General features: G+C 41.2%; 1 protein-coding gene across 2 annotated transcripts in view; it reads left to right on the top strand.

Moving 5' to 3' along the window:
* The first annotated feature begins 1,937 nt into the window (after window positions 1–1,937).
* The window catches only part of NFKB1 (nuclear factor kappa B subunit 1), a 63,573-nt gene continuing 51,055 nt past the window's right edge, over window positions 1,938–14,455 (top strand). For both annotated transcript variants that reach the window (XM_086746195.1, XM_086746194.1), the window contains exon 1: window positions 1,938–3,930. In XM_086746195.1, the coding sequence (XP_086602321.1) occupies window positions 3,381–3,930 (550 nt within the window). In that variant the 5' untranslated portion in view covers window positions 1,938–3,380. The remainder of the gene's footprint in view (window positions 3,931–14,455) is intronic.

Genomic DNA, 14,455 nt, shown 5'->3' with positions numbered 1-14,455 from the left:
AGGTCTGAACCACCTGAGAGGTGATACAAGATCCCCTATCTAATTTGTGGGAAGCAAGTGAAAGGTACGTTTGGGATGTGACCTGTGATGCTGTCCTCACTACAGGAGACACCACACTGTTCTAAGTTTTGCAGGGTGTTGCTGTGTTCATCTAAGTGCCGATGAAACACAGGATGAATTTAGGCCAGGTTATAATTCACCAGAAAACGGGGATGACAGAAAGCACTTCTCATGGATGCTGCAATGTGGAGATTCAGCGCCATCAAACTCTAGACCCTGCTCTAGCTGCAGTTCAAATTGGTTGGTTTTGCCTATGTACGTTGGCTATTTAGATATGTTTTATACAGTTTCTGTTGTCTGCTTCCTTAGAGCTTGATATATATTCTGTCTCAGAATGATGGCACCGTCTTAAAAATATGAATTCTTTTTTGAAGCATATTGTCTTCTTATGTTCCTAGTGGGTTCAAGTTACAGGAGATAGTGGCAACACCAACAACAAATGTTGGGTAAACATTGATAACCACTATGAGGACTGGAGTGCATGTAAGACATTCACTATGCTACTACCCAAGGCAAATCAGTTTAAGTTAGAATTTCTGGATAATAAAGAAATAATGGATTGACCAGAAAGAGATCTGGATAGTATGGCCTAGCAGGCCAACAAAGATAGGCAGCTGAAAGCTTTAAAAGGAAGTATCTCTCAGTAGCTATTTTAGACTTTACCTCATCTCTTTCTGTTTTAGTATCAAAGGGAATTAAAAGATCCTGTCCTGGTATCAATAAATATCTCAGGGAAAAAATAAAGTAGGAAATGTCAATTTTTTTTTTTCAATTTGGGCATACCAATTAAAGTGAAGAGTGATTATTTAAAAAAATCTCTGCCAGTCTTACATATTTATGTTTCCAGAGATCCCTGGAGAAATAAAGCTTAATTCTCAGAAATAACACTTTGTTCCTGAGGAGAAATAGTATTAGTTATAGGCTTAAAAAGTGCAAAGGACAAATTTCTGACCTTGGAAAGGTCAACCTTTCCAAACAACAAACCTACCAGAGAACAGACAGACCTCCTAGATTGCATTTACATACCAGGAAACTTAACTGTAAACAACCTTACTAAGGTGAGACAGCCTGGGCAAGCATACAACTAGAAAGCCTTGCCTCTGCTACACCTCTCCAGCTACCAGAGACCATAACATGGCTAGAAACATTTTACATCACCCTCAGCTCATCAACATAAGCAGTTGCTTCTTTGGGTACAGCTTTAATTACCTGTTCTTCATTTGTGAGTTGATATTGTCTAGCTACTGAAGTATCTTGATAATAGTACAAACCTGTGTTGTCCAGGAAAGAGGCAGCACTTTATCACTGCAAACCACTCACACCTAAGTCTATATTACCTATATTTCCAGGTGGTTGGAAAGAGGATTAGGGAAGTAATTGCTCATTTAGCTCTTCAGGTAAGAATCTCGTGTTTTAAAGACCTTCATTTCTCTAGAGCGCACTTTGAAGATAACCTTACCAAACCGTGGGCTCACAGCCTAGCACCCTTGTGGATTTCAATAGAAATATAATTTCTTTTATGATGTTAAGTTATAAGAAAGACAAATGTATGCTTTAAGTATAATTGAGAAGAGGATTTTCTTTTAAAACCTAGATGCTTGTGGAAGCTGATTCACAGGGAAAGCCGAGCTTGAGTACTTGATAATGTGTCCTTTTAAAATAAATCCACCAGGTAAGTCTCCTTAAGTTTTGGAACTTTTCCACGTTGTCTGATTTCCTGGTACTTGTTGATACAGGTTTTGCTCTGTGAGCATGCCTTTGACTAGCTGTGACGCAGCACCTTTCCTTTCAAATGAATCTTATTTTAAAGCACTTCTCATATTTTAAATCCATCTAGACTTCCTTCTTAAAGGGTTTTGGGGCACAATTCTCTCCTCACTTGCTCTGCTTACTTCAGTGCACTTGCTTCCACAAAAAAAAGGTTTATATTTGGTCTTGAGTCTACAAACATAACATTGAGTCTACAGATAGTATCTCCATTTAATAAGGAAAAACACATTTTACTTGGAAATGATGAGTCATTCTCAATTCCCAATTTGGATTGGGAAGAGAATGGAGGAATGCATTTTTTTAGAACAGTATCACAGAGCATGAGTGGCAATCCAAATAAAGGAAATTACAGTCTCTTCATCTGTATATACGTGTAACCTGTATGAGACTTCTGTTCCCTTAACAAGAGACAGAGAAATAACTTTGCATTTCCAAGGTCCCTTTTGCAGTCTCAGCACCAGTTTTAAATGAGTACATCTCTGTTCCAACCCAGAGATGGGGCACAAAGCATAACATCCAAATTGACTCCATTTCCAGGAATGAAATCAGCTACCATCTGGATAGACTGGAAGTGTTCAGCAGCATCATTTCCCTCTGTGACATGACCAGACTATCTATAAAGTGTGAAAGATAAAGCTGTAATAGCTCTCTGGTAAAAATTCCCCTTTCTTCTTGTCCCAGTTAAAAGGGAGCTTATGAGTTGACCCTGTTTCTTTTTACTCCATTTTTGCTCTGGATTAGAGTTCCTTGCTTCAATGGAAGAAGTAATAATCACATAATTTCATTCATTTATAGGGTTGGGTTTTTTTAATCCTTGTTATAAATTACCATTTTTGTTTGTCTCATTCACCTCCGAGATAAATAATTAGTGAAATTCCACATCATGTGGCCTTAACATAACAAAATCCCCCACAGGTGCTTTTCGGGTGCGCTGCTGACTTTCTGGGCTAACACACATCAGATGAGCCATGCCAGCTGCTGATCTGAGCTGCTCTTCACCCTTTGTAAGCCAGACATTTAAGACTTGGCATAAAGATGTTTGAACCTAAATGTTTCACATAACATTTGTGCCAATTAAACATAGCACTAGCTGACTTTCTTCAGCCTTGGTTAGATGCCTCTGGGAGACCTACAAACGTGGGTTTCAGTATTAAGAAGATCAGTGTTATTATTAATGGTTGGTGCTATTTAACAGAAGTTAACCAAGCTGGGAGTCTGCCCTGCCAGAAGCTGCAGAAATCCACAGAGAAAAAAATCGTGCTGCACAGCCTGTACTCTCTGCTCAGCGCTGTTCTCAGACGTCAGGTGGTAGTCGCTCAGTAAACCTCCTTTTACGAAGTGCCCGTGAACGGCAGCCACCAGCCCGGTGCTACGTAAATGGGTTTAAATCCACTTTGTGCGTGGCCTTTCTTCCCTTCAAAGCTTTTTAGGGGTCAACCAACAAGAACAGGTCGGCAGCCACCAGGCCGGGCCTGGCTCCAGGGAAGCGCTGCGAAGGTCGTTGTGGGCCAGGACCGCGTTACTCTTGTGGCAGCGGTGATTTCCCCGGGATGAGAGGGGCTCACGTACTCCCGCGGCTTCCTGCAGGCGGGAGGGCCTGTCCCTGGCACGGGGATTCCGGTAGCGGCCGCTTCCTTGACTCCGCGCTGCCCGCCCGGGCTCGGCCTCACCTCAGCCGTCGGGCGGCCGGTAGCGCCCGTGGCCGCCCCTCCTCCCGCCCCACAACGGCCGCCCGCTCGCGCCCCGCCCCTCCCGCGCGGCCGTTTCGGGCTGGCGGAGCGTCAGCGGGAATTTCCAGCCAGGAAGTGCGGCGGGACGGGCTCGGGGCGGGCGGCCGCGGGGGCGGGAGGGCACGCAAGCGGCGGCCGCCGCGCAGGCCGGTGCCGCTCGGCTGCCCTCGCTCAGCGGGCCCGCGGTGGGGCGGGCGAGAGGGAGGGGGAAAGTCCGCGCGGAGCCAGGGCGCGGGCGGCGCCGGCGGCGTCACGCCGGTGACATGGCGCGGCGCTGAGGGACGCGCGCGGCCGCGACCCGCCAGCGGCAGACGACGACGAGAAGGAGGAGGAGGCGCCGCCAGCCCTGCCCTGCCCTGCCCCGCACCGGGTGAGCCCCAGGCGGCCCCTGACCCGCCGCTCGCTTTCTCCCCTGCGCTTACCTCGGCGCCCGTTTGCCCGCGGCGCCGCTGGCTGCGCTTCCTCCGTCCGGTGGGGAGCTGCGCCCTACTCGGGCCGGGCTGGGTGGGGAGGATCCGCCGGGGAGAGCGTGGCGGCCCCCCCCCCCCCGGGGTTGGGGGGAGAGGTTTCCCGACGGGAAGAGCGTCCCGCGGGCCAGCCCCACGCGTGGCGCCGGGTAGCCTCTGTCCGATAAGCTCGGCCCGGGCGCAGAGCTCCTTCTGCCGCCGCGGACGCCGGCAGCGGCTGCCGCGGGGTTTGCCTGCGCTGCGGCCGGGGCGCTGGCAGCGGGCGAGGGAGAGGGGAAGGCGGGCGGCGCCGTCTGGCGGGACCCAGGGCGGCCCTGCCGGTGCTGGCGGAGGTGACCTGGGGAGGGGGACAGAAGGGGGCCATTGCCACTCCGCTTTCCATTCCGTTGCGGGCTAGAAAAGTTGCGCCCCGTGCACGAACCGCCTTGCGCCTCTTCTGCGATTTATTTTATTATTTTTAAAAGCGCGGAGTAGGCTTTCCCGCTGATGGTGTTGCAGGGGTCTCCCTAGTTGGGAAGGGGTGTCTGCAGGACTGTCCGGTACGGCGCAAAAGTTTGAAACCCCCTCTTCTGCGGACCGGGTGTGTGCCAGGGAAGGGGGTGCCGCTTTTTTAGGCTTTTGAAGGCGTCATACGTGCTCAGCCCGAGACACGGCTCGGGGTGCCCCCGCGGCCTGCCCGCCGGCTGGGCTGGGGAAGCGGGCAGTTACCGCGCGAGCAGAGAAGTTTGGCTACGGGCAGCTCGGTGTCCCGGTCCGGGTGGGGCTGGCGGTGGCCCTCCGAGTGTCACAGGCGCTGTTAAGTAGAGGCTGCTCTGGGTTTATAGGCGATTTGGCGGTAAGCGGTGAAACTGAAGTCTTCTCACCATGGCAAGGAGTATTATCAGTCTGATTGTTCTGTTACATTTGACCTTAAAAACATGAATATTCAACTGTTCGTCACGACGGTTATTTTTTTACCCATTGACACTTTCTGCTTTGATGGTAACTTTCATAAAGAAGCACTACTGAGTTATTTTCCGTGAAGATAAAATGGAGTATTACTTCTGAACTGTGGTACAGATGGGCTATGTGTTACTTGGCCGGTACCACAATGCAGTGTACGGCTGTGTAACTTCGTTCACATGAGTAAATATGAATGCCTGTAAGCACTTGCAGTATAAGGCTTCCTAGGCAAGGGATCTGAACAACTTTGGTGCTGCATTTCAATTTCCTGTTTTAAAATGCTCAAAATCTTTTCCGAATAATAACATTTTAAAAGAATTACAGATTATTTTTTGAAGTGCTTTTAAAGTGGCAATCATATTTGACATGTTTTGTGCTTTAGAAGCCCTCTTTTTATTCTGTTCACAGAGAAAATTAGTACAAAGCGGATGAATTCTCTGCCAGATCACCTTGTGCCTTATGTGCTTGAGTGCTACACCACCACAGTCAAGCTCACAGAGCAGAGTTGAAAATGTAACCCTTTGCTTTTCTTGACATCCAGAGTCAATCTACCGTGGAGTATCAGCTTTTGAAACAGTATTTCAGTTAAAGCATTCTTACTCTTTCAAAAGCGAACGTAGCGGCCCATTCTAGGAAAGCGTTAACAAAGACGTCATTCTAAGACGTCATCCTGTCTGCAGTGTTTTGTAATCTACAGGAATGACTACAGTTTAACTGAGAAAACGAAAGAGGAAAAAGCAGCCTGTAACTATCCAGAGGCAAATCCTCTGTTCTGTAAACTTCCCTGGCTCAAGAATGTAACGGCCTTTATGCTGGAATGCTATTGTCAGGATCTGCCACAGAGTGTGGAAACTTCAAGGAAACTCAGTGCTGAAATATGTGCAAGATCTGTTAAATAATTTAATCTGAAATATTAAACGGAAGGGGAAAACCCTTTTTCTTTCTACCCTTTGTCCCTTATTTTTTAAAAAAAGAAGTGTTGATCGGCAGCAGAGTCGTCAAAAAATGAAATTATTTTTTCATGCGAGTAATGAATACACTTTGAGTAGAGTTAAGGTTGTAAAACTGAGGACAACTTTGAATCACTTTGCGTCATGTTGTGTGTTTTTAAAAAATAATGCTGTAGCAGATAAACTTCATACCTGTAGATGCTTAGTTCAGTCAACACCTTGGTAATGTTTTTGTAGTATATATTTTGAAATCAGAAAAATTTACTGGAAAACAAAAAGCATACTGGGAGAGAGAACAAGGGAATCTTGGGAGAGGGCAAGAGGGTGGAAAGCAGACAATACTTCATTTATATGCACATTCTAGAATTTCCTACTTCACTTATTGAAAAAACAGGCATTTAATTGTTTCTCTGTTACTATGTATTTGACTTTTTAAATCAATTTTAATAATAAATTTAAATTTGCTTTTTTCATTGAGGTGGGATTATGTAAATTCAGTAATGGATCCCTACAAATAAATATTACTGACGCAAATTTGCTAATTAGTAGATTTTTTAGTTTTCTTGAAAACAATACTCCTCTTCTTCATCATTGCCTTTCCCCAAAATCTTGCCATGACACTGTCTCATGAATACATGCAAACTCCAGAAGTAAGTGCAATTAGGAATTCTTGTTGTCATGCTTATTACTGCTGAGTCTGGAAGGACAGGAACCAAGTTTAAAGGCCTATGAGTCTTTACTGTCAAAGGTGCTCTATGCTGACTAGAAAGTTCCAGTCTCCCTCAATAGTTATATGCGTACAAAGTAAATGTTGTTTTGAAGCTGCAAAGATACAGTGAAAGACTGTATCTTTAGCTGGCTTCCTGATGTAGCTAGTGATGAGAAAATTCTACAATCTTCAGAGATTCTGGTTTATTACTCTGTGTTCAGAGTGTTCAGATCGCTTCAAAATTTACTTGCTGAAATTGTCTCACCTTTTGGTGCTATAAATGTTTGCCAACTCTAAATTCAGAAGTGTTATTCTTAAAGAAAATTGTTACTTATTTCCCTTAGCAACTAATGAAAACTAAAGTTTTAATTTTCTTTTTCCAAGGTGTTGATAGCTTTTCTTTGGTTCTCAGGCACAGAATAACACAGCTATTATAAAACAAAGAGGAGAGACTGTTTCAGGCAGTCTCTGCCTGAAATAATGAAATACTGAAATGAAATAACAAAAAAGAAAATCCTGGTCTTGGTCACTTTCATCTCTGACACAGGTATTTTAGAACTGGAAGTTGTAATATGATGTCCTTTAAATAAGCTGTGAACCTTTTATGAAGTTATACATTGATAAAATCATAATTACAGTTGTCATTAACTGTGCCCTTAGGTCAGTCAGGCCCTAAGTATGCATCTAATTTTGAGCCTAGAAATAATTCAGTGAGTCGTCTTCAGTGCTTTCATTTTAGCATATATATTTTGCTGAAGCACTGTTGACAGTTTCAGAAGTAAGGCCTTAAAGGATGTTTCAAATTATTCTAGTCTCAGGGTAAAATCCTTTGTTTAGTATTTAGGTGGAACTGACAGACCATGTGTGAAGAGGAAGCTACTATAGCTACTACTAGCATTTCTTTCTCCCTTCTGACTTTTATGTACATTTAAAAAGCAGTGCCAGCTATAGTTTTGTTCTTCATTTAAAATGTAGAATTAGCTAAACTGAAATTAGCTAAATTAGCTAAACCTCTGTATTTCAGTGCATCCTCCAAGCAAACTGTCCTGATATCAACAGATTGAGAGCAAAGTAGGTCTCGCAACAGCTGAGTTGTGTGGTGTTTCTTTTTTTTTTTTTTTTTTTTTTGTTTTAAAGATGATATGTCTACCTGTTTATTTAGACAGATTTTAACACACAAATTAATTAAAAACAGAACAAGCAGACCTTTCGGGGGGCCTCATTAGTCTAAGTGGTTTGTGTTATATCATGGGTTACTGTAGAAAATTGAGGCTGCAGGAGTTTTACTATTTCTTTGTAAAAAAGCAAAACCACTAAGCCTTAGTAACCACTTTGGACCTGTAGATTTGAAACCTGGGGTATAACTGTAATGGTGCTGGACTCAGTTCTACCTGTTTGGTTCCACTTCCAGCCCTTCTGTCATATGTTTTCAGTGGCTGTTCGAAACCAAAAGGACGCTGAGAATCCCTTAGTTCACTGTTGTGATTGTAATGGTAACAGCCCTTGCCATTTTCTGGGCCCTCTTCTGCCACCGTTGCTCATTAAATGAGGGACTGTGTCTTCAGTAAGACCCTAGAACCTGTGTGAAAGTACCTGGTGATACAGCAAACTTTATGTGAACTGGACTTCTGAAATCTTGGATTTGCTTGTTGTTTGTCTTCTCAGAAACACTGGTCTTTCCCCACAAAAAGGAAAAGGTTTGCTGTTTAATATTGATGATTCATTACACTTAACGCTTGTGAAATAAGTATGTGTGGCTTTTAAAGTTAACATTTGGCTTTGATGATCAACTTTGTATGAACTAGAACTATTTCTAAAGAACATTTGGTGATTCTGTTTAATCTGTAGCAAAAGGTAGGAGCATTTTGACGTGATACTTGGGTTACTTCAAGCAGCGTTACCACCCTATGTGGCTAAAATACAGCGTAGTTACGAGAGTTGTTTTGCTGTGTTGAACCTCAGTGTTTTTACATATACTTTGCATTATACATACACTAGACTATGTTTGCCATATATTTGAATATTGTTTATTCCTTTAGTTTAAGTTGCTTTGAATGTGTTTTAACAAAAACATTCTAATTTTATTCTAACAATATCCTGGAAAAATTATTTATGTGTTTATGGCATTTTAGTGTTTTCTCTTGTCATATTAGTTCACTACTTTGACATTTGGGAAAGGAATAAAACACACAAAAATTCTGCTTGTAAAGATACTTAATAAAGCATTCAGGTAGTCCAGTTACTCTGAATTTCCTCACGCTATGAATTTTTCTTCAAATTCAGTAGTTATCTGGTGTAATAAATTTGAGTCTCCATTTCCTGCAATAATTCTGCACCCAACAATTCTAATTCAGAGTGTCACACTTCTGAAATCTCTTCAATATTTCTCATTACTTTAATTTCCTAAATGTTTTGTAGTTTTGATACTGTTGTCCAACAATGCATCTGCTCATGACTGAACATATTTGAAAATTTTAACTTAAACAGTTCTTTAATTTTAAAAACACGCAGCCAGAACTCCCACGTCCCACCCAACAGGAAATAATAAGCAGACTTAATTAATAACAAGAGGTGGCAATTTATATTGTTGTATTAGAAAAACAAACAATGTCATTTAGGGTTATGTAGTGTTATTGCAGCTGCAATAGTCTACGGATTAGAAAAAGTCTGCAGAGGAGAGTAGTATCTTTGATAAAAATGCCTCTCTGCACAAACCTTTTCTCACTTGTATACTGAGAAATTGTACTCAAACCTTTATTCAGAGATTACACGTCTCTGTAGCAGCTGAAGGAAAGTAAAAAATATAACTTCCGTATGCCACTTTTGCGGAAATTGAGCGTTGTTGATTTTTATACTGAGAATGCAGTTTCCTTAAAACAGCCCCCTATGCCCCCAGGTACTGAAGTAATAGATAAGAGAAGAAATATTAGAAAATTTTCAACATTTAAAGGCAGATTTCAAGTTTTTTTCATTACTGAGTTAAAATCCCTTCAAAAACATAGCTGATGGGGTTCTTTGTCAACTTGGGTGAGCTAGCAATCACTTCTCATGCTTTATAAAATGTTTTTTCTCTCCTCTTTGTGCTTAAGAGATCTATGCCAATAATGTGAATGAAAGTATGTGTGGTGTTTCTTTAATATTTTGGTTCTTTTTACTTTGTATATCTTGCAATACTATAGCTGTTTATCAACTCTTATTTTGAATAATCCAGAGATTTGCTGTCTGTAGGACATATTTTTCTTTTCCTTTTATTTTAAAAAGAAAAGCGTGTGTGTAGCTTGCATATTCCCAATTTTTCCACACTGTGCATCAGGATAGCATTCATCCAAATAATAAATATTTGGTCCAGTCTTAACCTTTGCCTGGGGACTTCAGAAACAGTACAATTTATTAAAATGGATGCAATCAAAATGAGTAGTTGAGAACAATGTAAATTAAAAAAAGGTAAAACCTTTTCTGTGTTAAGATTTTACTTGATTAGTATTTGAGAGGGGGATGTCTCATTTTTCCCTCTCCCTACTCTCTCTATCCAGAAAATTTTCTTTTGCAGCAGCTGCATTAATGGCAATGATAATGGAAGCACAAGGTGCTGGTAGCTAACAGCTGTTAAGGGTTTAGTTGTGTAAACCTGCTTTGAGCAGGTTTGGACAGTATGTGTCCAAAATGCCAGCAACTGTTTGGAATCCTGCCTGTACAATATTCCCACTGTTGTTATATTGCCTTTAATGAAAATAGGATTTTTCTTAAGAAAAGCATATTTTATTCAACTTTAAAAAAATCAAAGTGCTTAGAAGGACACACACAGCTTAAACTAAGGGTTGTCTGTGCAACTGTTGTAGGTTCATGACCCAACTTGAGTGTCCTCTGAAGCTTTGGAACACCTGAGCCTGTGTATATGTATGGCCTGCTATTTTGTGTAGAGGTAGAAAATAGCAGTTCTCAAACTTCCTTTTTTCCCCTCCCTATGCTTCTCTAAGAATATATTCTGCACCACAGGTTTTTTTGCTCTGGAGTTGTGCTCCCAGTATTTTGGGGAAAATACTGGGTTACAAGGGAAATGGAGTGCTGGATGAATTTGAGAGGAGGTCTCCAGAGATGAGGTGAAAAGGCCAGGCATTGGAAGGGATGGGCAGCATCCTGACTTTGAGGGCAGTGCAGTGATGAAGGCTTGAGACTAAACATATTGGATCCATGTCTCTGTTCTGTCAGAGCAGCCTGCTCTGTCTTCTAACCAAAATCATCTCAGCAGCTCGTGTCCTACTTCCGGCCCTGACCCAGCGACTTGCAGCATCTGTTGCACAGTACATTTCCCAGCATCTCCATTTGGGAAATGCTGATTTCTAAAAAAAAAGTCTTTGTACAGATTATGTTTTGTGAAGGTTAGAAGAGTGAGGCTCAAGGAGGGATAGTTACCACTAAAAGAAGTAAACAATACCAGGTAAAATACGTTGCGGAGACTGTACCGTACAACAGTTACAGTTTCTACCTCAGTATTTCATAGCTGCTGCAGGATTTCACATAACTTGATGCTATTCCTAAAAACATAGTTCTCTACAATCAGTCTGCCGTGTTTTATAGCCCTGATGTAGCGAAAATGTACTTACAATATAATATATAAAACACAGATGTCTGCCTCTCTTTCGTCCTTGTTCTCTGTTTTTTAGTAAGCAGAATAAACAGGCTAAGAGCATAACCACAGTGAATTTCATTACTTTCATTCAGTGTCTAGTTAAAGAAGTTTATTTTTAACGAGTAAATCCCAATGAAAGCCAAGTTAAAGAGGAAAAAAAACCAATCTGATTGAAAACTTGCAGGAAGAGCTGTGCTTTCAATATATCAAGTCAGCTGAAGTATAGTTGTTGAATTTCTCATCTTGAGACTTGCTTTCTGAATCCCAGCCTTGAGAGGTGAGAAGATGTTGACGTAAAACACGTCGAAGTAAGAGATGGATGTTCTGCAACATAGAAATTTATTTAAACCATCAGACTAATTCCAGTTTATAAGTATAATGAACTGGGTAATAAAGATTGTGATTCATTAACATACATATCTTCCATGTACCTTTTACCGAATATGTCTTAATTTCCATCCTGTTAAATTGATCTGCAGTGTAACCAAACTCTCTTCCATAAAATATTAACCAGTCCTCATCTCTCAGTCTTTATACTGAACTAATTAAAAAGTAACAGGCAAGGAAGGATGAGTCGGTTCTTTGTATTTTAAAGCACAAGAGCAGGCAGATACACTTATGCTAGTCTTTTGCATTCGTTTTCTGAGGATATAATGGTCATGCTGTCCCATCAATGTTTGTATGCTTTTGTTTTGTTTGGTTGGCTCAAAGCACAGAAAGTTAAAAAGAGATGAGTGGCTGGTAAGAGTCAGGCATCAGGCATCACCCTCTTTTATGATGAGGCAGATCTTTGTGGGGTAGAGAAGTTGGTGATACTGTTCACCCTTCATCTCTCTCAATTGATTTTTAAAAAACACATTTATATTCAAATAATATAATAAAGACTGAAAGTAGAGACCTGCTTACTTCTTTGAAGATCTGGGAAAGGAAGCATGTGTCATGTTTTGTGTTTTTTTTTTTTTTTTTTTCCTCTGGTACTCTGTGAAATTAATGTTAGCTTCACCAGTAAGTGCACTGGTGCACTTTAAAACATGAGTAGATAGATTTGGAATACTAAAGCTAAAATTTTTTTTTTTTTTGAGGGGCAAGGGAGGAGGTTGTTGAACTATTTAGGATAATATTCAAACTATTTTATTTCCTGCTTGGAGGAATAAGACGTCTTCCTAGTTTGTTAGTATATATACTACTCAGGTTTGCAGCCAGGCCAGTATGAGAACAAAGCTAGAAAGGAAAAGAATGAAGTTTAAAGTCTTAGTTTTTTAAAAGGCAAGCAGCTGCTGGGTGAGATGACTGTAAATGTTTTCAGAAATAACTGGACTGTTAGTATCTGAATCAAACATTAACGCTTGATTCCTCACAGATGATGAAATTTGCATTGGGTTATGCTTGTCTGTAGAAAGGTAATAGAAATAAGTTCCATTCCTTGTTTGTAGGTCTTAGTTTGGATGCTGATATCAAAGAGAAAAATTATTTACCTAATTTTTAAAATTCAGGTCAGAAGGTTGAAGAGGAACAGTAGAGGGAAGGATCTGGACTCCAAAAAATCAGGGGGCTAAAAAAAGTTGGTTAGAGAAACCTGTCTTTGTTTTTGAATGTAGTTAGGTAGAGTGGATGTTGGAGAACAGCAGGAGATCTGAAATCAAATGATCGAGATACAGAAATGAGAATGCTTGTTCATGGATGAGAGCATCCCTACATCGATTATGCTTTTTCCATTTTAAATGCCTGATCCTTTTGAAGCTTTAAAACAAATATTCAGAATATAATAAATGAACTTGTGTTCCTTCTGGCCGTGCCTACTTGTACCTGATATTATTTGGTTATTAAGGAGGAGTAGTAATGCAAAGTAACTGCCATTATGTTTGCTTGGCTGGTTGGTGTAACCCCATCATCTTCCGTATATGTGTGTGTATGTATATCTTCCTAGGTTTTTTCTTTTTCGCCTTCTTTTTTAGACTTTTTCATATGGCAACTGACCCGCTGGAGGGGAGAAAGGAGTGCTGCACACACATACATATGCACATGCATGCACACTTACAGGCCCTCAGTAGGCACAGCTGTGTTGTTTTGGACAAGTTCAGCTGGATTTTGTGTTTTCCCATTGCCCTAGGAGCTAAATTATGTTCCTTCACTCACCTCTGAATTTTTACACTTAAAAATACTGTGAGTTGAAATGTTTAGTTTCCTGTGCCCTGCTATCTGAAATACTTCAGACGATCTGCAGGGTGGAGACTGTCGTGGTTGATTGTGGTCTGCAGGGGTAGGGGTATTTTTTTATTGCAGATACAAGTTTGAAGTATAGTTTGTGGGAATCGAAGATTATGTGGGAAGCGGACATATATGGTCACATGAAATTCCACAAAACAGTTTTAATCCCAGTTATCTTCAAATGAGAGGTGGTTTTGACCTGACTTCTCTAAGATGCATATAGCAGCAAATACAGCTTGGTTAAAAACAATCTCTGCCCCAAAATACAGCTCATGTGAGGAGAGAATGAACAAAGCTACTTGTGGTAGATGGTAATCTTACCACTTAATGCATGTAGGAAAAGTGCTTAGAAACTCAAGCCATAAGGGAAGAGGCCAGTTAAAAGTCATACAATTAATGCTAGGGTCTGTTTTTCTACAACTGTCTCTTTGGGTTTTAATCATGTTATTGACTCCCTGGATTTGCCCCAGTTTTCTTGTAAGAAGAGGAAGTTTAGGGATTTGTTAGCTAAATAAATCTTAAGCAAACGAGTTCTATTTTGGAGGTAGGGCTCCTGGAACATTTTTGTCATTTGTTTGGCTTTGAAAAGGGACAGAACATATAGTGAAACTGAGAGCATTTTCAGCAGTTTAGAGGGGTCACTTTAAACTGCTGGGTTAATTTTTGTCTAGGCCCTGAAAAGGCAATCAAGTGTCATTTTACATACACAAAGGCGTATGTTTGCACATCTAAATCGTTATGTGTTTATAATAAACTGGCTTAGCATTCAAGCCAGAGAGAATGTCTTTAACCTCTCCCCTGAAACACTGCAGCTGACTGTTGAACACAAAAGATCTCAAGTAAGAGACACCTGTGCTTTTGGTGTGAGAGAGATTGTATTTAATACCTGGTTAGAAACTCATTAGTACATACCTTCAGCAACTGGGTAGTATGTGAGTAGTTACCCTGCTGCTTCTGAGTGTAACGCTCACCTTTGGTGACTGCTGTTT

The sequence above is a fragment of the Chlamydotis macqueenii genome, chromosome 4, assembly GCF_036417535.1.
Source record: "Chlamydotis macqueenii isolate bChlMac1 chromosome 4, bChlMac1.mat, whole genome shotgun sequence".
Taxonomy (NCBI): domain Eukaryota; kingdom Metazoa; phylum Chordata; class Aves; order Otidiformes; family Otididae; genus Chlamydotis; species Chlamydotis macqueenii.
This window is presented reverse-complemented; position numbering and strand designations above follow the sequence as displayed.